The sequence below is a fragment of the Tetrao urogallus genome (assembly GCF_951394365.1).
Source record: "Tetrao urogallus genome assembly, chromosome: 1".
NCBI classification, from domain to species: Eukaryota; Metazoa; Chordata; class Aves; order Galliformes; family Phasianidae; genus Tetrao; species Tetrao urogallus.
In genome coordinates this window covers 40,339,734-40,367,677 of record NC_136813.1, presented here as the reverse complement: position 1 = coordinate 40,367,677, position 27,944 = coordinate 40,339,734, and the positions used below count along the sequence as shown (strand labels likewise).

General features: G+C 41.1%; 1 protein-coding gene across 1 annotated transcript in view; it reads left to right on the top strand.

Moving 5' to 3' along the window:
* KLF12 (KLF transcription factor 12) overlaps nucleotides 1-27,944 on the top strand; it is a gene marked incomplete at its 3' end in the record, with an annotated part of 258,378 nt that overhangs the window by 187,712 nt on the left and 42,722 nt on the right. The window contains exon 5 of the mRNA XM_079549022.1: nucleotides 11,881-11,940. Within this exon, the coding sequence (XP_079405148.1) occupies nucleotides 11,881-11,940 (60 nt within the window). The remainder of the gene's footprint in view (nucleotides 1-11,880; nucleotides 11,941-27,944) is intronic.

Here is a 27,944-nt window from a genome sequence, read left to right as displayed (position 1 = left end):
GAAGGAAACAGTTCTTCACAAGTGCTGCTGCTGGTTGACTGACAGGCCTCACACATATTTTAAATTTGTTAGTTACAGCACCCAACCCTGAAGTGCCAAGTATTTTTTTTCTCAGTTTATAGCACACATAATAAGCCAGAAAAGTAGTATGACCCATCATGATTTTGCTTTAAATAGTTTTGCCTAATTAAAGAAAAGAGAAGAAGGCATGGAGAGCTGGTGAATACTTTTAACATATGAGTGGCAGGAAGATGCTGTTTTATGTGCTTGACATTGCTGGAACACTTAGAGAATCGGTCAAACCATGAAAAGCTTTTTTAGAATAATTCATTCCACAATTTATGAAGGAAAATGTGTTGAATATTACTTGGCTGGCTCTGGAGCTTAAGAATTAAATTAAGAAATTTAATAATACAGCATCAACTCATCCTTGTTCCAGGTTTTATTTAAACAGTAATCTGTTAGTTTATTTCAAAAGCCCCATTAGGAAAATTTAATTTGACTGTGATCTGCAATTTGTCTTATTTTTTACTTCATTCTCGGTTGCAGACACTATACATACAGCTGCTGAGCTGAAGAAAAAGATGTTAGCACATTATACTGACTCCATTCCATTCATTTCTTCCTTGGTCTATAATACATTGCCTCACGGGCAGGCTCCATTCTATAATTTTGTCATCTAGCCTGTACCTTAATTTTAGATGTCTAGCAAAGCAATTCACTGAAATTAAAAGCCTGCGTTCTGTGTCCCATTCTTGCAGAGAGGAAAGTGCCTTTGAAGCCTTCCAAAGGGAGATACTCTGTGCTCAGTTTAGTATCTAAACTTAGCGGACAGGAATTTCCTCTGAAGACGAGGACAGGCACCTCCTGTTCCCTGAGTAACTGGCCAGTGTAGGTGCATGCAAAGAACGAGTGGAATGAGTGTTTCAGGTGGATCTAAGCTAAGTGTTGAGATGTGGTAGGTTGACCTCAGAGTCTAGAAGATTCTCCTATAGCAATAGAACTTTCTTAAGCAGTATTTAAGTGCTTTCTTGTGAACAGGTAAACGGCTAATGACAAATAACTTACTGGTGAGAGTATTCTCTTCGTGGAGGATAGTGGCAAATGCAGCGTGGCTGCCTCCAAAGGGATGTCAGTATCCTGTTCTTCAGCATTGGTTGCTGTTGTCCTTGTTTAACAAAATGCCAGTCCTAGTTTGTATGTGCTAGTGGCAGGTGCCAGACTGTATTTGACCTTTTTCTGATTGGGTTTTATACATTTTTTAAATTATCCTTCATAAGGATTATAAATACACGTCTATGTAATATATGTTTGCCTGTTGGCCCTTATCCTCCAATTGCCTAATTAGACATCTGCATCCAGGCTCATTATCTGGCCTCCCAGCATATGGAGCAGATAGCAGGAGATGTGCCCAGCTGGTAATTCTTTTGACCAATGCTAGCTGTCTAATTTAGGGAGAAAGAGAACCATGTAGTTTAGGGAGGCCATGCGCACAGCTGTCTAGGGTATGCACATTGGCCCTGCAGTGCACACCCTAGTGCCAGGTGAAGGTAAGTCAACCCTTGGCTGGACTTGAAGGTCAGTATGCCACCAAGTGGGAGTTGGTGCTGCATGTACCAACATCTTCCCTTGGGTCTAAACCTGCTAAGTTGGATGAGTAACACCAAGGATTAGCCATGAACTGGAGAAAACCAGTCAGTGTCTGAGGGGGAATGACATTAATATAACCATTTTTAAGCTTGTTGCCTTGGAAATTCCCCTTATGTGGGTAGTTCACAGGATAGCTTGGAATGCCTGTATGACAGCTTTGCTTTTCATATCATGTAAAACTGAAGGCATCCTCCTGTGTTTCTGCTTTGTTTCAGGTCCATTATAGTCTAAGTAGGAAAAAATTCTTACCAGAAACATTCGGACAGTTAGATGCTAAGAGTTGCGTGTTTGGCGTTAGTTTTATTTACTTAAACAGAAATGTAATTTGGTTGCATATTTGTAAAATAACCAAGTATGACTATTTTTTCTCAGGGAAATTGCCTTCTTGCTGCTAGCTTTGTATTGGCAGAGCTTGCAGACTTCTCATTAGTTGGTTTGGAATGACTTTGTAGTCCTACTTCAGCTCAGCAAACCCAATCAATAATGTAAAGTTATAGATAAACAAAGTGATTATTTCAAGCAAAGCACTAGGGTGAAATTTCTTCATGTGAGAGTGCTGCTTCGTGACAGTTCTTGTGCCTTACCATATCTTAGATTAAGAATAATTTATTAATCTTAGATAATTTGCTCTGTCTGGTAATAAATATTGCCTCAATATGCAGATTTCAGTGAGCTTTGCACTGTAAGCAGCATTTCATCCTTTTTCTAGCATGTTTTACAAACTCATTCTGACATGTAGCTCTCTAATAAAGAGCAGGTTTGCTTCTATATGCCTGACACCACTGGATACTTATCACACAGCAAGGATAGCATCGTATATTCAGGGTCAAATCTCAGACACACTCCAGAAATCTTTATGAAGGCAAGGAAAGAGAAAGCATTAGTCAAGGCTTAGAAGACCAGTAAATTGTTGTAAGGTGCCCCTTATAGGTTGTTCCCTCAGCTTAGGAGCCCTCCCACCCCTGGATAGCTATGATACAGTGGGTCTCAGGAGCCACCCCATGGTGCATAGCAGTGCAAAACTTGATCAGGGCTTTCATCTCCTTCTTGTCCTGCATGCTTGCACCACATAACTCCAGTATCTTAAAACATGCAGCTCTCTCCCTGCAAAAAACACGTGCCAAGTCATCTCCCCTACATGCAGAGACTGAGGGCAGAAGTGGGAGGGACAGAGGGGGAGTTGTAATGTGAACTTATGATAAATGTATTGGTTAAAAAAAAAATTAAAAAAAAATCTAGACATTCCTTTCTGTCTCTATTTACTTTTTTTCTCACTGTGGGATGTAGGTGGATAAAACCTTCTTTTATTTTCTTTAGATAATACCAAGGAGAAGATGCACTGTGCATGTAAACTGATGTTGCTGCTTAAGATAGCTTCCTGTTTCTCTAGAGTGACTGAGAGACAGAAAATTCAGAAAGGAAGTCCTGAATACTGGTAGTTATAGCTGCAGTTACCTCATAGAAATGTGATTTGTCATCTGGATGTGACCATGGTGACCTTTTGTGTGAACTCCTTTTGTGCTGCCCTGGATGCTGCTAAGTGCTTGTGTGAAAATGAGACTGGGGGCTTTGATCCTGCTGCCCCTTCTATTTGGCTATGTTATGAGATTGATATGTTAATGCTAACATGATCATCTTTATTTTTAAATTCTGTTAGAACATGGTTTTGGATACTGCAGTAGTGAAAAGCTAAGTCCCCAGCAGGTAGATAGCACAGCCACGGTACCAGGGTACTCTGAAGATGGTATGTAGCTTTCACATCTGATTTGTTTCTCCTTATATCTCTTATTTCCACAGTCCTGTGGTTGATTTTTTTTTATCTCTCACAGGTTTTATAAGTGTTGTTCCCATCAACCATTCATTTTCTAGACTGATACTGTCTGTTTTCCTGTTTCAGCTGCAATCATTGCTACTGCTGTGCTATTCATTATAGGGAACTTTCACCTCAGTTTTTTCCTCTAGTTACAAACAAGATACTTTATCCTAAGTCTCCCAGGAAACCTAAGTAAGGGTGTTTTGGCAGTACTTGCGTGAACCTTGCTTCTCTCTGCTCTGGTACATCCACCCTCTGTGAACAAATGCTCAAGTTAAAACTGGCTCACAGCTGAGAGGTGATTTTGCACATGAAGAACTGAGTAGTGCTGCTCCAGAATTTCTCAATAAAGCATTTTTTTTTTTCACTAGAGAATGCTAGTTTGTCTGAAGTAAAACTGTGGGAATATATCCGCTTCAGTTTGACTTCTCATGAAGATTTTCCAAGTCTGGGATGCATTTGTCCATTGCAGTAAATTTTTTCCATCTCAGTAAGACCTTAGAGCAGAAGATTGTAGAGGAGTGCCAGGTGCCCCAAAGGATCCCCCGTCTCCTCACAGGCTGTTTTGCCTAGGGCTTCTCCTCAGCCCTCAAGTCACTGTACTGAACTGACTGCACGGATATTGACATAAGTGGGATGCCCTGGTGATGTGGAGCCCTGTCATCTCGTATTGGGCATGTATTATGGTTGATGCCCTCACTTTGTGGTTATTTCAAGGATGTTTTCTGTACTAGTTTTACTTTTTGTCAGCAGTCTCCCATGTGTATACTATGGCAGAAAAGAAAGGGATTGTGCTTCAATAAAATGGCACTGGGTTGGACAGCAGAAGAATGCTGTGTCTCAGCTGGACCAGGGAACCTCTGAGCAGTACTGGACTGTGCAGTTTGTACTTAAGATTCATGTCTGCTAAGTTAAACTACCTAAAAATTATGCTTGAGTGTTTTGGATTGGAGTGGAGATGTGCATACTTGTAGGTCCGCTCATCTCATCATTTGTGACCACCTGCCTTTTGGAGATACCTGACTTCACCAATGGTTATGAGAAAGCCTGCGCAAATGGCTTAGAGAGAACAATTAACCTTAACAGTGCTGCAGTTATGTGAGGAATCCTGTTCCATGGGACTATCTAAGGCCACAACAAAAGTCTGTGACTTACAAAGAAACTGAGCCAGCACATCTAAACTTTGGGCCTACGCCACTACTACAGGATATGATCTCTTCTTACATGCAGTTTGTATGACTAACTAAAGAAGTGCTGATTTCTTCTGCGCTGTATTTATTCTGCACTTTACAAAGTTATCCACAGATCTATATTAATCTAAAAGGTGTTTTGTTGGTTTGGTTTTTTTTTTTTGCATATACAACATTCTAAAAAAAAAAAAAAAGAAGTTTAATAACTTGATAGGTTGGGCAATAAAACCACAGGATACCATTGCACACATGTACAAAAGCACTGGGATTCTTGGTGTGGAAATCTGCTTGTGCATGTCCAGAGCCTTTTGCCAAGAAAACAGATTCCCCATCAGCCAGCGATCATTAGGAACAAGTGCCAGGTGGACAGCAACTGTAAATCAAAAGCAGCTTCTACAAAGAAATTACCATAGCTGCCTGAAGGGATGGTATTCCTTAAATGGCAGTGTGTTAGGAGATGGGAATATTTATTTCTTGAAGAAACCTAGTTTGAAAATAAAAATGCTTCTAACTTGATCTACACAATATCAGTTTCTTCCTGCCCTTTCTTCCTGCCCACCCTCTAACAGTGAGTTACAAGTGACTGTTGCACAGATCTAGAATCTAGAGCAAGGAAACATTACTATTAGGAAATCTGTCCTCTCTTTTGAATCACTTTGAAGTGCCAGGCATTGAGCTTCACTAGATATTTTACCATATCATTACTAGGACTAATATTATCTTTTTAAGAGGAAGATTTAAATAAAGTGCATAATAAGCTGGAAGAATCAAGGAATCCTGCCTCTGTTAAAGCTCAGAGGAGTTTTATCATTAACTGCATTGCATCTAATGATTAATCTAGAAACCATAACAGAGGTCTGGATTGCTAAAAAGAAAGTGACGCTTAGGGTGTTTGGGGACCAGACTGGTGCAGCAGGACACTTATTTGTAACGTGTGGGTTCATAGATACTTTTCTGTACATCTTTTTCGTTATCATTATTCATTGCAAACAAACCTCCAAAGATCTTGTTTTCTAGTTTCAGTTCAGTATTTATATTTGATTGTTTAATATAATTGCCTTCTAAAAAATGGCAACACTGGAACAGGTTGCCCAAGGAGGCTGTGGATGCCCCATCCCTGGAGGCATTCAAGGCCAGTCTGGATGTGGCTCTGGGAAGCCTGGTCTGGTGGTTGGCAACCCTGCACATAGCGGAGGAGTTGAAATTAGGTGATCACTGTGGCCCTTTTCAACCCATTCTGTGATTCTATGATTAATTTTTGTCCAAGAAATGCCAGGCATTTAAAGGTAGCTTTCAAACTTCTCCATTGTTAGGATTTTACATTGCTAAGCATGTTTACACAAGCATGCCTTCTAATAAAATGCCTCAAAACAATATAGTACAATTATAATTAATGCAGTGTTTTTTTATCTTTTGAGAGCTTTGCAAATATTAACTAATTAAATTGTACTGGTCCCCTGTGTGTTCAGATATTATAATTTATCCTCAGGTTAGTGACTTGCTCAAGGCCACATAGCAAAGCAGAGGGTGAGCTGAGATCAGGAGCATCTGCCTTCTAGTCTCATGCTGAATTCACTACTATTGCTCTAGAGTGAAGCTGAAGTCATTAGTGGTTAGAGATGTGAAATGCGTTGTATTGATAGAGGCAGGCATTGTGTAATTGCTTCAAGAGCGTGACACTGAATATGAATTATAAATAACAATATGTGTTACTGCTCTGCAGTTAGCAGTTTATGCACCTATTTGACAGGAATTTCCCCAGTGATTCATTATTCAGCTTTTTCTGTATTTTCTTTCTAAATCAACACCGAAAGTGGAGGCAGAGCTGTGCGTGTGAAGAAGTTTAGAACTGCAGCAAATATTCATCAGTGTGGGTTAGACAGCACAATTCTGCCAGAAGAAGCCTCAGTAAAACTACTTCACTGAACTGCTACCTTGACATACTGATAAGAAAAAGAAAGAGCATTGTCCTCTGCTGTCATTTGAGCCAAAATCACTTCTTTTTCATTATCTAGATCAGATAACTTTTTATCTTTCCTATTTCGTGATCCTGTTCCTGCGATTTTGTGACAGACAAACATGGTGTGCAATTAATTTGTAATACCAGTGCTGATGTATGGAAAAATGTTTCCTGAGTGTGATCAATACACACAAAAACATGAAAGACGTGTGGATCCCAGGTATATGAACTGCTAGCAAAGAGGGCACTCTTAAGGGGGGAACACTGGTTAGCTGGGCATGATAAAGTGTGTAAGTACAGGAATCTTAAAGAAGAACAATGCTTTTTTTTTTCTCCTGTTTTCCTTCTTCACAGTGTCCAGTTTTTCCCCTTTATTAGTCCTGTTTCTCTAAGATTGACTCCACCACTACCTCATTTCTCACAGCAAATTCTTTTCAGGCTTCAGGTAAGGAGGAGTGAAAGGAGATTCCTGGATAATGGATATGGAAGAAATTTTTTCTGAGACCTTGTGCCTAAGAAGTGTCATTTTTCATGTGCGTGTGGCTGAGGACACGACCATTACTGGTTTGGGCACTTCAAGGGAGGGCTAATTGGAGCTTCATGCCACTAAGCATATGAAGTTACTGTAGCCAAAATGAACTGATGGTTGAAATAAGAAGTGAAGCAAACCCACAGCTGAGATAACATCTGATCCTGTGGTGTGTCAGAAGTAGCAGTAGTCACAAATGACAGAGCCGAGGTGGACACCTTCTTTGTTACAACCATGGCAAACAAAAGAGGCATCAAATGTGGAATGAAGTGGCAAAACCACTCTTCCTTAGTCTGTATCTAAACTCAAGCAGAGTGGAGTGGGCTGGCAGGCACTGAGGTCAGAGACTGACCTGAAAAATGCTCATCGTGAGGCTTGTCTACGCAATCTGCTACATATGGAAACCTCCAATGTTGCAAGCAGAGCCTAAAAATGTAATAAACTGGGTAGGAATAGGACCTACCAGCAGGCACAAAAAGAAATAGTTGCATTTATTCACTTGTTAAAAGTTAGTAGGAATTTCGATCTTTTCAAAATATTTTTCTCAAGTATTTGCATCAAAGATTCAATGTTTAGCATAGGATTGGGATACTGCAGCGTAAACCAGAAAGCTGTCAGGTAAATAGCTTCACACAATAAGTTCACAGGAGGAACTAGAATAATGACTGAATTTACACAAACCTCAATCAACAAGGTTTCAAAAGCAGAGGAGTAGGATACTGTTTCTTAGTAATTTGTATATTAATGATGATTTACTCAGCTGAAGCGGTTGATTCCCTTTGCACTCAGCACTTCCCCTTCCTGACTTGGTATCATCACATCATTTCTGAGTTTCTTAGCCACTATTAAGATAAAGTCAAACTAAATGTTTTTCCTCTTGCTTGAGAATGTATTTGAATCTTCATAGCTTTACCTACCAAGTAGAGAACACTACCAAGTACAGTTCTATAATGGGAGCATGCCTGTTAATATACTGTGTGGCATAGAGGTACCACTAGTCCTGTGTGCTTGCAATATGCATGAAACATTGCATGTATTCAGAACTATGATGAACCATAACAACACAGGCACTTGAGATGAGATGTGCTTTGTCTGCTTTAAGGGGGCATGGTGAAGGCGTTGTAAAGTTATAAAATAGGTGTTTGGCTCCAGGAGTGTTTTAGAGCATCTACACAAATGCATCAGCACTCTCTTAACATCATCAGTGAAGTATTAAATGCTCTAGTTCTCTGCTAGGTGTGTGGCTATTGTCATCTCTACTCTCTGTTGAGCTTTTGACTTGTAGCTGTTCATTAAGGCACAGTTTGGAGAAGAAAGGTCTGCAGTGCCATCTTCCCATGGTGGCAGATGAGAGAACAAGCATTTTGTTCAGAGCTGATCTACTTCTACTTGTTTTAAAACCCACTCTATATCTCCCAAGAAGGGATCCGTTCATTTCAATACCATGATGACTAGTGGCAGTGGTGGTGAGCGCTCACATCTGGCATACAGGCATAGCAGTTAGCACACTAACTTAGGAAGCCAGATACCTATGTTTGCCAATTAACGAATGCAAAGCTAGGACATGAAAAATATCTAGGAGCGGCTTCACAACATCCTTTTCCTCTTCTTTTTCCTCCTACACTGGTATTTTGGATTGGAAAGTGACTATTACAGATCCTGTTTTATGCTGATTATGCTGTTGTCAAGTCTGTTTTAGTCATTTCCAAAGCAAAGAAAATCTTCAAGCCCCAGAATCAAGAGTTGGGCACTTCTTCAAGGTCAGAGCAGTGGGAGGTGAGTACAAAGCTGCCTATACAGGATGCTTCTCTGCATAGGCAAGCAGTTTAATGCTGGTCTTTGCCCTACCAAACTCCTCCACAATTTTCTGAATGGTATTTTAAGGTACAGTTTACTCTGAAGAATTGACTTGTAATCTCTGTTTGTCCCATTCAGATATTGGCAGAGTGAGTGTATGGTAAACAGGTGGGGCAGGAAACTCATTCGCCATCTCATAGTGAGTTGTGTTCACTTGTGAGCCACAGCCACTTGGCCTTGAGGCCAAACAAAGAGGAACACGAGTGTTAGGTGTCTTTTGGATTGTTGGGAAGATAGATTTTTCTGGTTGTTCTTACCAGAATTTCCCATTGCCAGAAATTCAACATGCAAATACTTCTCATCCTCATCAGCAGTAATTTTGTTTACCCTGTTGCTTATATGTTAAAAATGGAGTGTTATGAAAAGAATTATACAAAATTGAATTATGATTTCTGGGTAATGTATTGCTGTCTGTATTAGCTGTGGGAATAGGTATTTTTCCACTAAGACCTGAAGAGAATTGAAAGATTATTATAAATTGACATGGGAGAGAATGGTCAACAACGGTCAGTGGTTCAACATCTTCATCAGTGACCTTGATGAGGGGATAGTGGCCACCCTCAGCAAGTTTGCTGATGATACGAAGTTGGGAGGATTGGCTGACACGCCTGAAGGCCGTGCTGCCATTCAGTGAGACCTGGACAGGCTGGAGAACTGGGCAGAAAAAAAATGGATGAAGTTCAACAAAAGCAAGTGTAGAGTCTTGCATCTGGGGAGGAATAATTGCATGCACCAATACAGGTTGGGGAATGACCTGCTGGAGAGGAGCTCTGCGGAGAGGGACCTGGGTGTCCTGGTGGATGACAGGTTTGCCATGAGCCAGCAGTGTGCCCTTGTGGCCAAGAGGGCCAGTGGCATCCTGGGGTGCATTAAAAAGAGCGTGGCCAGCAGGTCGAGGGAGGTGATCCTCCCCCTCTACTCTGCCCTGGTAAGGCCTCATCTGGAGTACTGCGTCCAGTTCTGGGCTCCCCAGTACAAAAAAGACAGGGATCTCTTGGAAAGAGTCCAGCAGAGGGCCACAAAGATGATGAAGGGCCTGGAGCATCTCTCCTATGAGGAAAGGCTGAGTGAACTGGGTCTGTTCAGCCTTGAGAGAAGAAGACTGAGAGGGGACCCGATCCAGGTCTATAAATATCCAAGGTGTGGTGGCCATAGTGGTGAGGCCAGTCTCTTTTCAGTGGTGAGTGGAGACAGGACAAGGGGAAACAGACATAAGCTGCAGCATAGGAAGTTCCGCACAAATGTGCGTAAGAACTTCTTTACGGTGAGGGTGACGGAGCACTGGAACAGGCTGCCCAGGGAGGTGGTGGAGTCTCCTTCTCTGGAGATGTTCAAGTCTCGCCTGGACACCTACCTGTGTAACCTGGTGTAGGGAACCTGCTTTGGCAGGGGGGTTGGACTCCATGATTTCTGGAGGTCCCTTCCAACCCCTACAATTCCGTGATTCCGTGATTCTGTGATTCTGTGAATGTGATAGCTTCCAGTTTCCATTTCTCCTGTACATATTCATTTCAGTTGAAGGCTAGTGGAGTGGGAGAGATATTGTCTGGTGACTTTGATTGTGAGTTGGTGCAGTTGTAAAGTAAAATCTGTACCTGGTGATTTGATGGGACACATACCTCAGATACGCTTCTGAAGAATGCAGAAAGTCAGGTTGGAAAAAGAGTGGGAAAGAAATGTCACACTGTGATAGAGCTGATTTTGCTATGAAGATTCTTTGCATCATATTGTCTCTTCAGTAGCAGATTTCTGTCATTATCAGAAATGAATCATTTAAGAAATTGCAAAATCGAACAGTGGAGAAGACAGATATTTACTGTACACTTCAAAATGTGGAAGCATGAGAGGTTTGAAAGATGCAGTGCAAAATCTTGGGGGAAAAGATTCTTTCTAAACATTGAGATGCCAGGTTAGGCCACAGGAGAGAGCATGAAACAAGAGAAGTCACTTTGAAAGTTTCCTTTTCGCTTTCAACAACTACCATGCCAACCTGGCCATTCTAAGTAATTGCTGTAAAGGATCCAAAATCTTTGCAGTGCACATGCATTCAACTGCTATTGTGCTAGAACATTTTTTACAGTTTAGGTTATTATTCTGATATTTTAGTTGGCTTGTTGGGTGTTGGCCTCATGGTACATTTGAGATCTAAACTACAGAGGGAAGGACTGAAGGGGGTTATTCATGGACTTGGCTTTATGCTTTATCCCCTAATATTATGAAACTGTTTCAGAAAGGCAGCTGCCTGATGCTTGTTTGGGCACATACAGTAGATCAGGATTTGTAGTAAAAAATGGACTGTTCATGTCCAAATCACAGCGTAAGGGCTTACATAGCTATTATGTAGTATATTTGTATTGTTCAGTATTCCAGATAGTATTCTACCACATTATCTGTTTTCCTTGGAATCTCAGTTTTAAATAGAGCGTTTATGGCTAGTTCTTTTCTATGATACCTTGGGAATAATGAAGCAGCAGATTTTTAGAGGGGACGCTTGTTCCAGCCTCTGTTTCCTCTTTGTGCAATATCTGCCTGCTCTAAATTCTCATTAGTGTTTTCTTCTTGGTCACTTATTGTTTTTTAATGAGAAAACGTGTTTCACCGTGATCTGGAATGACAACCAAATGACACCTGGGCCCTTAAGCCTTAACTCTGCTCCCATGCAAATTAATGGCAGAGCTCTTAATGACTTGCTTAGGTATGATCTGGGAGCTCTACAGAGCATTTTTAGTTTAAGGAGGAGTTTTAAGTGGGAAAATCCTGAGTCCCTTCCATGGTGAGGCTCTTTGCTTACTTTGCAGTAAGTGTTCCCCAAGTTTGTCTAAGTTCCCTGCAATTGTTTGGGATAACTTAAAATTCCTAATTGTCTGTGTTCAATTTCCAGAGAGAGCATGTGGGGCTGTGCCAGGTCAGCTGCTAACCCTTTTCGTTTTTTCAACTCCAGGTATGAAGCATTTTATTGTGTATTATATAATGTTCTGTTGTGTTGACAAAAGTCTAGTAGCAGTACTTTTCAACTTTATTTCCCTCTTTATGCCATGGCTGGGGAATATGTGGGGTTGGGCAAGGTCCAAAGTTGATCTTCAGTTTTGGTTTTTATTCTCTGGGGATGGGAGGATGGTGCTGTGCATTGTGGGAAACTGTAGGGGTATTTTTTTCCCTTATCCTAGTAAATAAATAAAAAAAAATGGTAATAGCAAAAAAGAATCCTACCTCAAGTTTGATAACGCAGTTGAAAATGTCCAAAATAGCTTACTGAAGCTGAGTAATACCTTGCTTTATAGATGGTCAGTGTGGATCTAGATAACTTCGGTTCTAATGGATCATTGTCAGTTACCACAAAGTAGGTAGACAAGCAAAGCAGTATAATGCAGGAGGAGATATTTGCAAATTTTATTGTTTTGCTTGTTTGTTTGTTTTGGGGTTTTTTTGAGGATGCCAATAATCTAAATCTTTACTATGTGATATGTCCAGTAGATACCCTTGTGAAGAGTGCGGAGTTTACAGCCAAATCTAGTGGGAGGTTCCAGCAAGTCTGTAACACTTTTTAACACTACAGAATGTCACATGTTCACCTTACCTGCACAAATGTGGCATATATGGCAGAACAAGGATATGAATGCTAGGGTTATTGGTTTTGTTGGTTTCATCGCTCTGGCTTTAGTGAGTTCTAAAATAGTGTGCGATGAAATGTCCACTCGTAGTGTGCTTGCTTGTTTGCTTGTCCTTCTCCCTTCCTTTGTTTTATGGGCCTCTGAAAAGATTTCTGTGGGGTTGCATTTATTGTGTGACAAGTGTAAACCCATCAACTCACTGCTTTAGTTACTCTTAATATAAGAGTATGGACCACCTATCTGTGGACTACCAAAGGAGAAACAACTTCATTCATTCACTGTAGGCAAATAAGTTGCTGCAGAAAAGTAATTCTTCACATTTACAAGTACATCTAATCTTCGTAAGAAAGTTAAGAAGATGGCATGTTTAAGAGCAATTATGCTTTCAAATTGCTAATGAGTAGTCAAATACAGAAATCGTTCCTCAAATCTACTCATGTCACCAATTTGCAGTTATTTCCATTACAATTGTATATTTATATTAAAAAAATGCAAGATCTTGTTACTCAAACATTTTCAAAGTAGTAGCAGCAACTTCTTTGTGAAGGCCAGTGCAGAGTTCTAAGCTTTTCTGTTAGTTTCTATTTCACAGGAAGATTTACCTTTTTTTTTTTTTTTTGTCCAAGTCTGTTATGTTGTCAATAATTTGCTCAAACAGTTGTGAATTTACACATACCATAACAGAGAACATGAGATCCTAATAATAAGTCCACTGAACAGCATGCCTAGTTATAAGTAGATGGAGATGGTGTGAAACATCTCATATACCATCTCTGCCACTGCAAATTTGTTGGCTTGACTGGCATGAGATGAGACTGAAATTCAATATTTTCGTGAGGCATATAAAGCCATAAACTTGGAAGAGAGATACAGGGACTTCTCTGTCTTTTTTAAATAATGGAGCAAATTGTTTAAGGTCACATCTGTCAAACCTCATTTAGACCATGTGGACTATCTGCAGAGTGATATGGGAAAAGCGAAGCCAATGAGATGAATATTTAAGTCAGTGTATCACTTGAAATTATGAAATCCTATGGCCCACTTAAAATTTCTTACATTGCTGGGAGTATTTCTCACAGCTGGTCTTGCTTCTTGGAGTATGGAGCTATTACCTTTTAGGAATAGTAATTACTTGTCAGAAATGAGCTCTATTGCAACTAAAGACAGCTATCTGAGGATGTGTTTCATTTGAGTGAAATTTTATGCATCCTTAGCTCTGTTCTTTTTTCATTTCTTCCTATTTAATTACATTTTTTCACCAAATTTCAAAAAGGCTACTTTTTCCACAAAATAACACAATTATGGTATTTTAGTTATGAAAGTACTAAAATATTTGCAAGTACTTTCTTCATGGCAATAGGAGAGGGGAGTGCATCATCAAATCCTGAAATAACATTTTTGTAGGTTGATTTCCACTCTTTATTGTGCTCACCAAATCTGTTTTACTCAGAACTGATCTCTCCCACATTCAGCATCTGCTGACTTCCATGGATGGCTGCAGACTGAGGCTGTTCCAGTTCAGAGATATCAACTGCTCTTTTCCTGTAATTTGCTGAGCATTTTGTCTGTACTTTCTCTCCTGATCTAGAAGTTGCCCGATCCACCATTTCACCATTCACAAAGTGATTCTACATGTGAATCTCAGATATTGGTATGCATAACATGCCTCTTCACCCTGTGTCTTGCAGACAGTTCTGATTTTGGTCCTTGCAATTCACCGCGTTCTACTTTTTAGCACCTCATTCCACAGATTTGGCCAGATGGAAGATGTTTGGCAGCTGGAGGACCCAGATGCCAAATTCTGGAATATAGCTTTCTTGCATTGGCACATGGATTTGTTGCTGGCGTCTTGGCTTGTACCTCAGCTAGCTTCTTGGCTAGCTGTCTAGCTGGCAGCTGCAGCACTGCCTCTGGGGCTATGTTAGGGTCAAGCTGCTATGGAGTTGGATGACTTTCCTGATCTGAATCACCCTGCTTTAGTTTCACCTTAGCTTGCTTTGAGTCTCCACTATTAAAAGACAAACGTTTGTACTGTTGTGTTTTATTGCTGCCATTTGTGAGACTAACTCAAAGTAGATCTCTTTTGTCACCAGTTTAAAAAGAAAATAAACATGGCAAAGTACACCGTTTCTCTTGTTGGGATTCCCATTCAGTCAGTAGCAATTTAAGATCCAGTTTGGTATTTGCAATTCATCTCCCACACCAAATATTAACTACAGAGCACAGAATAAATAAATGTTTAATAATAAACAATAACAATAACAATAATAAGAATAACAATAATAAAATAAATGTTTGTGTCTAAACTTTGATTGCTTTCAGCCATGAATGAATCTTGCCTCTGTTGAACAGAAAAAAACAATGGCGTATTTGGGAGACAATCTGGATCATTTTTAAGGAAAAAGAATAAAGAATAATGCTGATAATAAATAGAATATAGCTGACAGAAGAAAATGCTTGCTCTTCTCTTTGCCTGATTTGGAATGTCCTCATTACATACTTCAGTTTTACCTTAGATGTTTTTGTTGTCACTTTGTTGTTGGGTTTTTTTTTTGTTTTGTTTTGTTTTTTTTAATGAGGTAATGAAAAATTAATGCATCTAGGATAGCCAAAGCATTTTAAGTAATTCCCTAATATATCACTATATCTTTTCCTCCACGCAGCTCAATGCATAAACATTGCTTTCAGTGGGAAAAACTTCAAAATCAGGAGGTCACTGAGATTCCAGATACAAGCAGTAAAGTACGGATGAGTCAGACTGAATATGAAATTTTCATTCCTTCTCTCAGCTGCACTGAGAACATGTTGAGCCACACTGGAGGCAGCAGTACCTTTGTTTCACACTAATAGAACTTGTTAATCCTATAGCAAAAAGCACTTGTGCCTAGCTTACATACCAACTTTCTCTTTGTTGTTTATAATTTCTGGAGAATGATTTGACCTTGGAAGTAAAGCACCAGAATTCCTCATTATAGTCATTACAGACTCACACCTCAAGAGTGACCAAAGAAAGAGCAGATCCTTTCTATCTGATTTAGTTGTATACTTATCTTTCGTGACTGTCTACAGAACTTAAATGCTTCCATCAGAGTATAGCCTCACATTGGGTAAGTTGTTAGGGACTTCAGAGGGGACTGGCAGGAACTAAGAGCATCTTTTCCGCTTACAGAAGATCCTTACAGCCTTTTTTTCTGGATGATAACAGAGCAGAGATAGTTCTTTTGAGAAACAAGCTGGTAGCAGCAACAGCAGTACATCCACCTTTTGCAGAAGTTTGTTAACAGCTTGTCAAATGAGGCCTGAATTTTAGATTCTCAGCTCAAGCACCACAGATGCATTTTAATCATTAGGATCTTAAGCACAGGTCTTATCTCCTTTCTTACTGAGTATAGAGCACTGTATAGACAAGAGCACTGGATGGAATGGAAAGTGGGTAAGCAGAGCCTGAATCCTAGCTGAATATAGGCAGGACTGTAGCTATGGGCTTAGTTCTCTGAAGCAGCATTAGAACAGAAACAGCCCTGAATAGTGAGACAGAGCTTCCACCATTTCCTGCTTGGAGCTGAATGGGAGTTCTTCACAAAATGCACTCAAAGTTCAGGATGTTGCCTTTGCCTGTAGATGGAAAAGAGGCACCACCCAGAATAAGTGTGTGCAAACTTTGGATAAGCACCCAGTGAAGCCCCAGTGTAACAGAGAAGGACTCTGTAAGTTCATGCTGGGTACTCCTGTTTCCGGGACAGTGGATAGGAATGCAGTCATAGATATAGGAATGGTTTTGGAACGCCTTCTTCACACATTTCACTTTTAAAACTATTTTCTTCTTTCAAATGAGCAGTCTCAGTTCTTAATGTAGTAGAATGAAAGGTATTGTTCCTTTATCTGGAGGTCTCCTTTTTCCTTGTTTACCTGCTTCTGTCCTTTATCAAAGAATGGAACTGGCTGTCCAAAACTTTTACATCTCAGACACAATTTCTGCCCTATTAAAGAGATTCTTGTCATTTTGCATATCTAAATTATTTGGAAATAATATATAAGGTTGAGCAAATTCTCTTTAAAAAAATGACACACACAACAACAAAAAGAACAAAAAAACCCAACGATGATATGGGGTAATAACTCCATATGCATTCTTGTCAAGTGGAAAAACAATGTATGCTAATCATTAAAAAAAAAGAAAATAGCTGCAAAGATAGTTTTCTCTGCCTTGCACTTCTAGTACAGTCTGTAATCCAACAATTCTTAAAAAAACATTTTAAAACATTTGTGCTGCCAAGACATTGCTGTAAAACATTGTAAAACAAGTAGAAGTATTTCTCTTAAGGCCAAAGTGACTACAAGGGATAAAAAAGATGACAGAGCAGAAACAAAATTCCATGTTTTGTTTATCAACAACTTTTTTTTTTTGCTTAGTGGCAGATGCTTGGAGAGAGAACCTGTTTACTTCTATGAAAGGCTTGTATACAGGTTTGCTGAATCCCAAGGCAAAAAGAAGGCACAGATTCCAACTTGCAAGCTATTCGATGTGTGATGAGCTTAACACATTTGTGGATTTGTATGTTGCATTTTGACGTGATTAAATGTTGTAAGTCTATTGATTTAATGCTGGGGATTAATGATGCTGAATGAAAGAGCATCAAAGAATAAAACGTGTTTATGTGCCTGATTAAAATACCTTAAATAAGAACCGGAGAAACTCTTTTTGGGTAGGAATGAGATAGGAGCAGGACCATTCATGCATTCAGCATTGAAGGGAAGCTGAATTAACTTCTTTGGGCACAAAGAGAAGAATGAAGATGCGATAAGGATTTGCCGTACCTTTCTGAGTGTTTGACTTGTTATTTTTGGAACAGGGCATTAAAAAGGTTTCATTATCAGTTGCTTCAGATCTCTTTTATCGTGTCAAACCAAGCATGATGTTTAGCTGTGATTAATAGACAATCTTTTAACTTGAGGACTTGTTGGTGATGGCATGTTAATAAAGGACAAGACCCAAGGATATTCACTGCAACTATGGACGTGAGATACAGTAAGGATGAGAACAGGAATGTGCTACTTTCAATGGGTGTAATACCTCTACATCTCTTTGCCTTAGCATGTTAGCTCACAACCGTCTCATAGTTATCTTTAAATATTCGTGGTGATACGTGGTTTTCATCTACTCTCTGCAAATGTGCTTAATGGTCTAGTTTCGTGGCTCATATCTGGACTTGCAGTTAGGTGTATGACATTTTGTTTACCGAAATAATGGTAGATGAAGATGGAAAAGACCTGTGTGCTCATTAAATCCTGAAATCATAGTATTGACTCTTATGGCATTTTATTAATTAAAATGTCAGTTTCCATGATGCTTGCCAGAAGGTCAAGGAGAAAATGCATTTCTGCTATACGATCTGTGGAGAAGGATGCCTTAACAATCAAGTTAGCACGTGAAATACTTGATGCCCTGAGCTAGAGAAAAGTTCAAACAAAAACTAATACAGCTGAATAAATATCTGGCAGGGCCAGTTTGTGCACATGGTTTTTTCTCTCATGATGCTCTGGTCTGAATTAGCATATGTGAGATGAATTCAGCACTATGACACTGTTATGTATTTTTCTAGAAGGGGTAGAATGATTATCCAGGGCTCAGGGCAGCAGAGGGGGGGGGTTGACAATGTGAGATTTATTTTCTTCTCCACTTCCATTGCTTACTATGGGACCTGAAATCCTCAGTTACAGAACAAAGTGTCTGAGCAGTAACTGAATTTGTGCAAACCCAAGAGAAGAGTAATGACTGTTCCTTAGAACTTCCTGCCTATGTGCAGGTGCAGGAATCAAGAGCGCCTGAATAATTCATAATGTGCACATTAGTTCCGGCTTGCTCTCACTACTTAATTTTTTCTTCAGCTTACCTACCTAGTTACTGATAGAACAGAAATAGAGGGAGCTGGTGAAACTGGAGAGGGAAAAGCTGCTGCAGAGTACGGGCCAAAGTTGCAGAAACAGCTCAGTGTTGTGGGTGTGTTTGAATGGTTGGTGCTTGTTGGGAGGCTGGAATCTGCACTATTCATTATTCATGAAAGGTTTCCTTATGAACCAGCGAGCTCTAAGAATCCATTCCATCGCTTTTGGAGAAGAGGTTCATTTAAGGAATAAAGTTTTTCCTACTTTTATTGTAACTGTTGCTAAGAATTATTGTTGGGAGAAAAAATAATCTCTTAGAAGCCTGTGTAAAGCCTGTTACACTGTTTGATAGAGTATGCATTTCTTATGTCAAAATGTGTCTGAACTTTGAGGTCTGGAGAAACTTCACTCAAAATTTCAGGTGTCAGGATTGTTTCTGCTCGGAGTAAATGTGGTTTCCAAGGACTTGTATTAAGCTAGCAGTATCTGAGTTTTCAGTGTGTAATCAGTAATCAATTTTTGTCAGTCAAGAGGCAAAACTTTGGAATTGTTTTTAAGAGTTAGCTTCTTTTTGGTTTCTTGGCTGTTTTTGTGTTTGGGAGTATGGAATGGGAGGCAAGTGGCGCATTCTCCTGCTGTGTGATGTTGCAGCTTACGCAAACCCTATCAGTTACAAGATATTGCTGAACACCATTTTTATGGGAGAGGAGAAACCCAGACACAAAGCTGTCAGCGATCTGTGACCCATCTGTGTGTCACTACACAGGACAGAGAGACAGGTTGTTTCTGCTGCCTATCTGAACCTCCATTTGAAATCTCTCCTTCAGGAGATGGAAAGATGTGACCTCCCCAGCAGAAGCAACAGCAAAGTGTTTTTCCGCACGGACAGGTGCCTGTGTGGAGGGAGAACTACTGTTCATGTTTTTGCTATGCTGAATGTGGAAAGAGAAAGCAGAAAGACACAGAAAAAAAAAAAAAAAAGAAGAAGAAAAAAAAAAGGTGTTTTTTTAGCTGCTTTTTTGTGTTGTGTTTTTTCTTTCTTTTCTCCGCACATATTCCTACTCCTTCCATCCCCCCACCTTCTCCCAGCTCCTGCCTGCAGCAGCCAGGTCACGTTGCCATCATCTGTTTTTGTATTTCCCTCATTTGAGCAGCAGGAATACGAGCTGGCTCTCGTTTCTCGCTGATTCTGTCATTTCCGTTAGGCCCCAGCTTGGGCGGGTGCCAGGGCCAACAGGTGATCCTCAGAGCTGCAGAAGCAGCAGGAAGGAGCCCGCACGGAGGAGGCCGCTCACTGGAGGAGCTGTCTGGCCCCGCTCCATCTCGCTGTATAATTCACACCCCCTCTCTCGCCCCCCCTATACCCAGCAGAAAATCTGTGCGGAGCAGCTCAGCTGCTGCAGCCGTTGTAGGGAAAATGTTAATAAAGTGCGTTGGAAGAATAGCGGCTCTGCAAGGGCAGAGGTGAGCTAAGCTTTGAGGAGAGGCTGCGGCTGGACCTCCCTGCTGGGGAGTGCAGTGCTCGCAGGCTTTCTTATTTGTGTGGAGCCAGTTTGGAGTGAGCTACTAATTATATTGAGCTTTTTTTTTTCTAAAAGCAGCAGCTTATGACGTCATGTGGAAATTATTTGGGCAGGGAAGGAGACTGTAGTTGGGAGGGGCCATCCCCAGGCGGAGAGCTGTGGGTAGAGCTATGGGCAGAGCTCTGCCATCTCTGGGCTGGGGCCTCAAGGAGCCCTCTCTGATACATGGAAGAAGAAACTTCCAGGAATCCTCAAGATAAGTCTCAGAGATTTTTAATTGTTTATTTATTGGAGGAAATTCCCAGAAGATTTTGGGAGATTCTTTTTAAAGAATAATAACAAAATTGTATTTGAGAGATGGCGGTACCATAAGAAAACCCACTGTAAAACATTATCTCCGAGGCTTAGGTTAACCCCTTGGCCTATCCCATCATGTGAGATAACATCCCTGGAAAGTTGAACTGCATGTTTGTATTTGTAAGGCAGGCTGATGTCTCAAGGTAGACGTTCGGTAGCCTGAATCCTCTGCAAAATAGATGATATCTCATATTCTTTCTGCTCTGTACACACAGAAGCAAAATTGCCTCTCCCACCTGTGGATTCAGTGTTAGTGATTTGAAAGCTGAAGGTTGTGTATAGATGACGTATCATTTTCTGTCTGCACATTTGCAAGGAGCTGGGCTCTTTCAGCGCATCTCATCAACAGGGGAAGGCTGCTGGGAGAAACAACCTGGGAAGCCTTCATCACTCTGCCACTGAGGGTGAGGCATTGCTTTAGCTCTGCACAGCAGCAAGCCTTCACAGTGCCCTACTCTTCTGGCAGTACAGAAACCAGAAACACAGCCAGTAATGAGAGCAAGCTCAGGAGTGAAACATCAACATATTTAGTAATGCTTCCAGGACCTAGTCGTCTGCAGGCCTTTTAACAAAGCCAGGAATCTAGGATTTCATTCTATGAGGAGGGTGCATTGCTCTGCCCTTTGTCAGGCATCTGAAGTGAGAAGGGCCCTAGAAGGAATGCATTGTGTCCCAGGGGTAGTTTGTGAGTGTGGAAACCTGAAGGCGATCCAAGACTGTGAATGCAGTGGTTTGTTCATGAATATACTTCTTACTTCCCCCAGACATGTTTCCTCCCTGCTAAAATGAGCACTGATAAATACCAGCATCTTAATTTTTTTGCCCTTCTCTCTGCTGCTTTTCTCAGTGCTGTGCCTTTCTGAAATCTCAGGAGTCTGATAGCAGGAACTGAGCTTTTCCATCAGAACATACTGATTTTTTCTGTTCTCTGTATCTGATGAGATGTCCTATTCTTTTTGTTTGTAGTCGGTTGTGGACAAACCTGAATAGTCCCTGCAGCAGGCTCTGCCATCCCTATTGCATCCCTTTGAATTAAGGGGCTAGTTAGAATACTTTTTTTATCACACATTCACTCGCTGGCTTGTGACCTCTTCATACACCCCTGGGTGTGGAGTAGAAACTGATACAGCTGGGGCAGGCAGGGTCACTAGCTCAGAGCTTGCATTTGTCTCCATGTAGCCCAGTCCAGACATAGGTTCTCACAGAAATACTGTGGTCTGGAGAAAAGCATCCTTGGTGGCCCCTGGAAAAATCAAGTTTTCCAATGGATTTGGCAGGCAGCCTGGAGCAGATCCATCCCTTATGCCAGCCTTGTGGAGCACCACCCCTCTCAGTTCTCCCTCCTTCTGCAGCTCATACCTTACTATTAATAATAATTTGGAGGCACCGCAGAATGCTTTGTTCTGAGTGGTATGCAGCTTCTGGAAGAGCAGGGAGCTGTATGACAGTTGTTTATCTACTGGTAGATGTATTTGGAAATGAGCACTCTTGTTCTTCCTGCTCATTCTTTTTAATTCTCCTTCCTCTGTTTTGCCTCCTCCCTGGGCTGTCCTCAGTGCACTCAGCAGACAAAGCACGTTGTAGTGCCTCCAGCAGAGGACAGGGAAGCGCTGTGAGGCTGCAGAAGTGTGGGAGCAACAGGCTTATGTAGCATCATACTGCTTCAGCTTCATCAGCTACACCAACAGGCTGTCCATACCAAAACAGTGAGTCCTAAAAGTTAAATGAAAAATTGGTAAGAAAAATACATCTGTGACAAGCTCTTGTGAGTGTGCACAGTCCTGCTGTGTGATTTGTCAGTGCGTTATGTTGTATGCAGGGATGTAAGCTGCTCCTGTGTGTTTGGCATGGTGTGACTTGGCACAGAGTCACAGGCATTATCATGCCATCACTATGAAATCGATGAAAGGTTCAAAATATGGGGCTGCTGTTTGCTAAACTGAAAATCCTTCATGGTCATATTTACATTGGAACTGACAAGACTTTCAAGTAGATCTATTCTGGGACCGCAGAAACTAAGCAGCATAAGATACGGATATTTTATTATGGATTAGCATGCTTTTGGAAGAAAATGTGGACTAGGAAAATTTACCAAACATTTTCTCATGGGGAGGACATGAACACGAGGAGTAAGAATTGGCAATGTTCATTGAACCTGGAGTATTACAGATGTGTTTGGTGGTGTTATTGATGATATCTGATCCCTCAGTAACTGTTTGGTGTTGTTCCTGTAACTCACCTGTTCCCACCAACTCTTCACATACTTTCACCTCCTGCAGTTCCACTGTTTCACCAAATATTAGCTCACTGCGCACACAGTTTAACTACTTCATGAAGTAGCAAGTGCTATTTTGGGTGCCGTAGAGATAATAATAATAATTTGCTAGGTGCACTGTGTCAGGTTTTTCCTGCATTGTTTGTTATACAAATGAAGGGTAACTGCTGAATGGTGGTAACTCAGGTGTTAGATAACCTCTAATGCAGGAAGGGAAAAAGTCTAGTTTATTTATGGTTGCCCCCAGAAACTCTGCCTTCCAGTGTACCCACACTTTTCTAGGATGGCACATTTTGCTCAGCTGCAGCATCAGCAAGGGTCGGTAATCATCAGAGTTAAATTGCTTCCAACACAAAGGTAATGCAATGATCTCATGACACCAGTCATCATTTTCATTCTTAGTCCCACATTGTTCAGCTTCTGCCTGCTTCCTCCATGACAACTGTGGCAGCAGACAGCTGCCACTGGTTCTTGAAAAGCACAAAAGGGCATGGCCAAGGAAATCGATTGACTGCATTGGCTGTATTAGCGAGAGACCTCACTTGAACCAGAAGTAACCAGAGGGAGGCAAAAAGTAACTGAATTCTCCAGCAGACCTCTGAATATTAAAGACGTCCATAGTAGTTCACAGAAGGCGTTCAGAGTCTGCTCATGTTCAGATCACATTCCCTTGGCTTCCTTGTTTTCACCGTGTGTGCTTGCAGCTGAGGCAGCAGACGGGAATTCTCTAGCTTTTGCACTTAACATTAGATATGTAATTGGGTGGAGAATTAATGTAAGCTTAAAATAATTTAGTTTCATAGTCATTATACTTGTTCGCTTTAAATTATTTAGCTTTGTGTCTCCAGTGTCTCCCCAAAGCCCTGCTATTACTGATCTCCTGGCTCTCTTTATTAGCTTGTATTTTTTCCTAAAAGCAAGGCCTCATGTACAGTGTAATTATCCAGCAGCACTGATTAACTGCATAATTCTCTTTTCTGTAAAACTGCTGTGTAAATTACTTTTCATTTCACAAAAATGACTGGTATGGCCATTTCACAGAAGGTTTTTTGTTGTTGATGGTGTTTGTTTATTTTTTTTTTTTAAATTCCCCTTTCTAACCCCCTTCTTCATCACTGTGTCATGGTAAGAGATCATTAAGTACTGTTGTGTATAATCTTGGTGCGAGCACTAAGCCGTACAGTAATTTCAGTGGAAAAAATTAAAGTGGTTTCCATGGTATTGTCACTTCTACCATCAGAATAGATGAGTAGAAGTTACTAAGACATTGTACTTCTTCAAGTGGTAATGTTTTTAGGGAAAATGGTCTTAACACCAAGGTGAAGGAAACTCATTCATTTCAGTCAGCTGAAGAAGTGTCTGCTTCTTCTCAACTTCTGAGATTGCCCATTACTGCTTCAGTCACCTTTGTAGTGTGCGTGTTCTGTTGATGTTGGCTATTGTTCCCTTCTCAAGCCTAAACTCACATGTGTTGGCAGTGGCTCTCTTCCAGCATCTTGCATTGAAATCAGGAAGGCTACTGTCATGGTTTTATGATTTCTGGTTATCGGTATTCCACATCATTACATCATGCAGTGCACTGGGAGTTAAAGTGTTAATGCTCCAGTTCCGGGCTGGAAGAGAAGAAGAACTACATTCCCCAGGGGGCTTTGCAGTCACAGAGGAGATACAACTCCTGGCAAGGTCACCTGATGTGCTCTTCTTCGTCAGGCTCTCCTCCCCGCACATGACTGCGCATGACCTGACTGCGCATCTCACCTCAGTGTTATGGTGAGGCCTTTCCCCCTTTCAGACATACTCTCTCTCATTATATTTGATTTATTAGCTTTAATTCTAAGTATATTGTATTATAGAGTGTTATCTCGCATTCCGATACCATATTTAGTAAATTAGTTTTGTTTCTCCTCAGATCATTGCTGTTGTTTTTGATTATTTTGGGGTTCCCTGTTTCCCTTTTCCAGAGGTGCAGATTTTGCGAAATCCCTCCAGCCTGCTTGTCACGGAACTGGGCCGAACCAGCCTGTACACCCTTGACACAGAGACATCATCCTTCCAAGCTCTTAGCAATTTATTGCTGCGCCCTACAGTTGCTTCATAGAAAAGATGATACTTGGAAAGATTGCATGTCCTTATGGAAGTATCAAATATTCATACATAAGAAATGGTACTATGTTCCTCTGTCTCTGGCTTGGATTAAGTCTGAGCAAATGATGGGCAAAGTAAGAAAAAGCTAAAAGCCCACCTTGTTGGACAGATGAATAGTCAAGATGTTGCAAACAAGGTGGAAGGGGCTGTTGATCTGCCAGAGGGAAGAAAGACATTACAGAGGGACCTGCATAGACTGAATTAATGGGCCAAGGCAAACTGTACGAGTTTCAGTAGAGCCAAGTGTCAGGTCCTGCAGTTTGGTCACAACAACCCCAGGCAACCGTACAGGCTTGGGGAAGAGTGGCAGGCAGCTTTCCAGCCTGATGGAAAAGGAACTTGGTGTACTGATGGACAGTCGGCTGAATATGAGCCAGCAAGTGTGCCCAGGTGGCCAAGGCCAATGGCATCCTGACTTGGTGTGGTGAGCAGGACTAGGGAATTCATCCTGCCCCTTTACTCGGCACTGGTGGGACCTCATCTCGAGTACTGTGTTCAGTTTTGGGCAAAGAAGGGCAACAAGGCTTGTGAAGGGCTTGGAGAATATGCCCTACGAGGAGTGACTGAAGGAACTGGGGCTGTTTAGTCTGGGGAAAAGGAGGCTGAGGGGAGACCTTAGTGCTCTCTTTCAGTATCTGAAAGGTGCTTACAGTGAGAGTGGGGCTCATCTTTTCCCACTGGTGACAGGTGACAGGATAAGGGGAAATGGCCTCAAGTTGTGCCACGGTAAGTTTAGGTTGGATATCAGGAAACACTTCTTTACAGAAAGGGTTGTGAAGCACTGGAATAGGCTCCCCAGGGAGATGGTTGAGTCACCATCCCTGGATGTGTTTAAAAACTGTTTGGAAGCGGTGCTCAGGGACGTGATTTAGTGGAGGGTTGTTAGAGTTAGGGCAGTATGGTTAGGTTGTGGTTGGACTTGATGATCTTTAAGGTCTTTTCCAACATGAGCAATTCTACGATTCTGTGAAGCTGAACTTTTTCTTTCCTGTCCTTTGTTGCACATGACATAGTAGTAAGTACCTCCAGCTGTATGAGATATGGCATGGGGGCACTTAATAAAATTGGCATTTGGTTTCAAAAGTGTATGTTTCATGAATGTGTGTAGAAAGAAATGGTCAGTGTTGAGGCAGTGGAACAGGTTGCCCAGTGATGTGGTTGATGCCCCATCCCTGGAGACTTTTGAGGTGAGGCTGGATAAGACCCTGGGCAACCTGATCTAGCTATGTATGTGTGTGCTCATTGTAGGGATTTGGACTAGCCGACCTTCAGAGGTCCTTTCCAACTCTAAGGATTCTATGATCTGTGTAAACCTAAAATCCTTGGTACCATGTCAATCCAAGCAGAGCTGGTAGCCTATCTAGTGTGTAATGAAAGAGCAGAGCAAGCTTGGTATTGTGTGATTCTTTCTCTGGATTACCTACTTTTCCTCCACCCATCCGTCTTCCTCTGCACATCTTAAAAGAGTCAGTATTTTATGCAGTTTCAGATTCTGAGGCTGTTTGTGGGCCTTAGTGTTTAGTATTTATAGGTGATCCCACCCTTCATGATCCTCCCTCAAACCCATTTATTCTTTTGGCCTCGACAGTGTGCAGAGGCAATGAGTTCCAAGTATGTGTTGCATGAGAAAAAAAGTTCTTCCCTCTGTTCAGTTCATGCCACCAGTTCTTAGAAAAAATATTGAGTAGTCGCCTCTTTGCAATCTCTCCTCAGTTATCTCACAGATTTGGCGTGGTTGTGGGCCAGCTGTCAAAGATGTGGCTGAAAGAATTTTCACAGGGGGAGTTTTCACTCTGCACTCCTCCGTGAGACCAAACTAATCCTAGATCTGACAGCGTTTCAACCTGTTACTAAGAATAGGATAAATTAGAGAAACGTGCTTTCCACTACTCGCACAGAGCTGTTCTATCACTTTGTGTGTTCAGAGCATCACTACATATCATTTCTTGTGGCACAAATAGTTGCCAAGCATGAAACTGCTGCAATGAGAGTTATTTAGCTGCTCTCACCATTTGCTTGTAGTGAGTCAGTAACTTGTCCAGCCCTTTATTTTTTGAGTATGATAAAATGATACGTGTTGCTGCTTGAGATAGAGGTATATCCCTGTAGAATTAATTTTTGCAGTGCCAGGAAGATCTGGGGTTATAGTACCAATTATTCCAATTAGTCCTAAATTTCTGTTTCTAGCCCGTGTCTCTGGAATTAATTTGTTATGTTTGTATATTGTTTTATGTCTTTGTTGGTTTAATCCCATGCACTTGTGCTTTCACACTATCTACCCTTCCTCTAGTGTTCTGTGTTGCAGTGAGATACAGCAGCGAGCAGATGGAGTCGGACAAAGTATTTTTTTATAATAACAATTTTTAAAAGTTGTTCTACTGTGTCTAAAAATGCAAGTATGTATTTTGCAGGTTTTAATTTCAGTTCCTGAATTACAGACTTTTGCTGCTTGTGTTAAAAATGAGCCCAATGTTGTTATTTCTCTGTCCCTTCTAGTTTCAGTAACCTTAACAGCTAAAATTTTTGTTGGCACATAGTTTGGCAAGTAAGTGCTGACATAGTAAATGAATATTTGAGGGTGGTGACGCACTGGAACAGGTTGCCCAAGGAGGCTGTGGATGCCCCATCCCTGGAGGCATTCAAGGCCAGGCTGGATGTGGCTCTGGGCAGCCTGGTCTGGTGGTTGGCGACCCTGCACATAGCAGGGGGTTGCTAGATGATTTTTGAGGTCCTTTTTAACCCAGGCTGTTCTGTGATTCTATGGTTCTATGATTTTTTCTTTGATCTTTTTCATAACTGTTTTCCACCAGGCATTTGCAGTGCTGTTTTTAGGTGTTTAATTATCTCACTATATTTAGAACGCATTTTTCAGCCACTTTTGTCCAACTTTGAAGGGAGAGAAGTAACCACTTCAGTACATTCTTCTTTTTCCCCTAAATTCTACAGCACCTATGCTTTTGATAATGTTTTCTCCTGTTAGTTTATTGTCTCAACAGAGAGATCACTGTCTCCAAATGTACATGGGCCATCAGCTGAGTGATTGTCAATACTGAGGACAGATTTTTGTAGGACATGAGACAGTGTTATTGCTGAGTGAACTGTAAACCCTGTGTTTCCTCTCTTGTTTCAGTAGTGAGACTGTACTGTG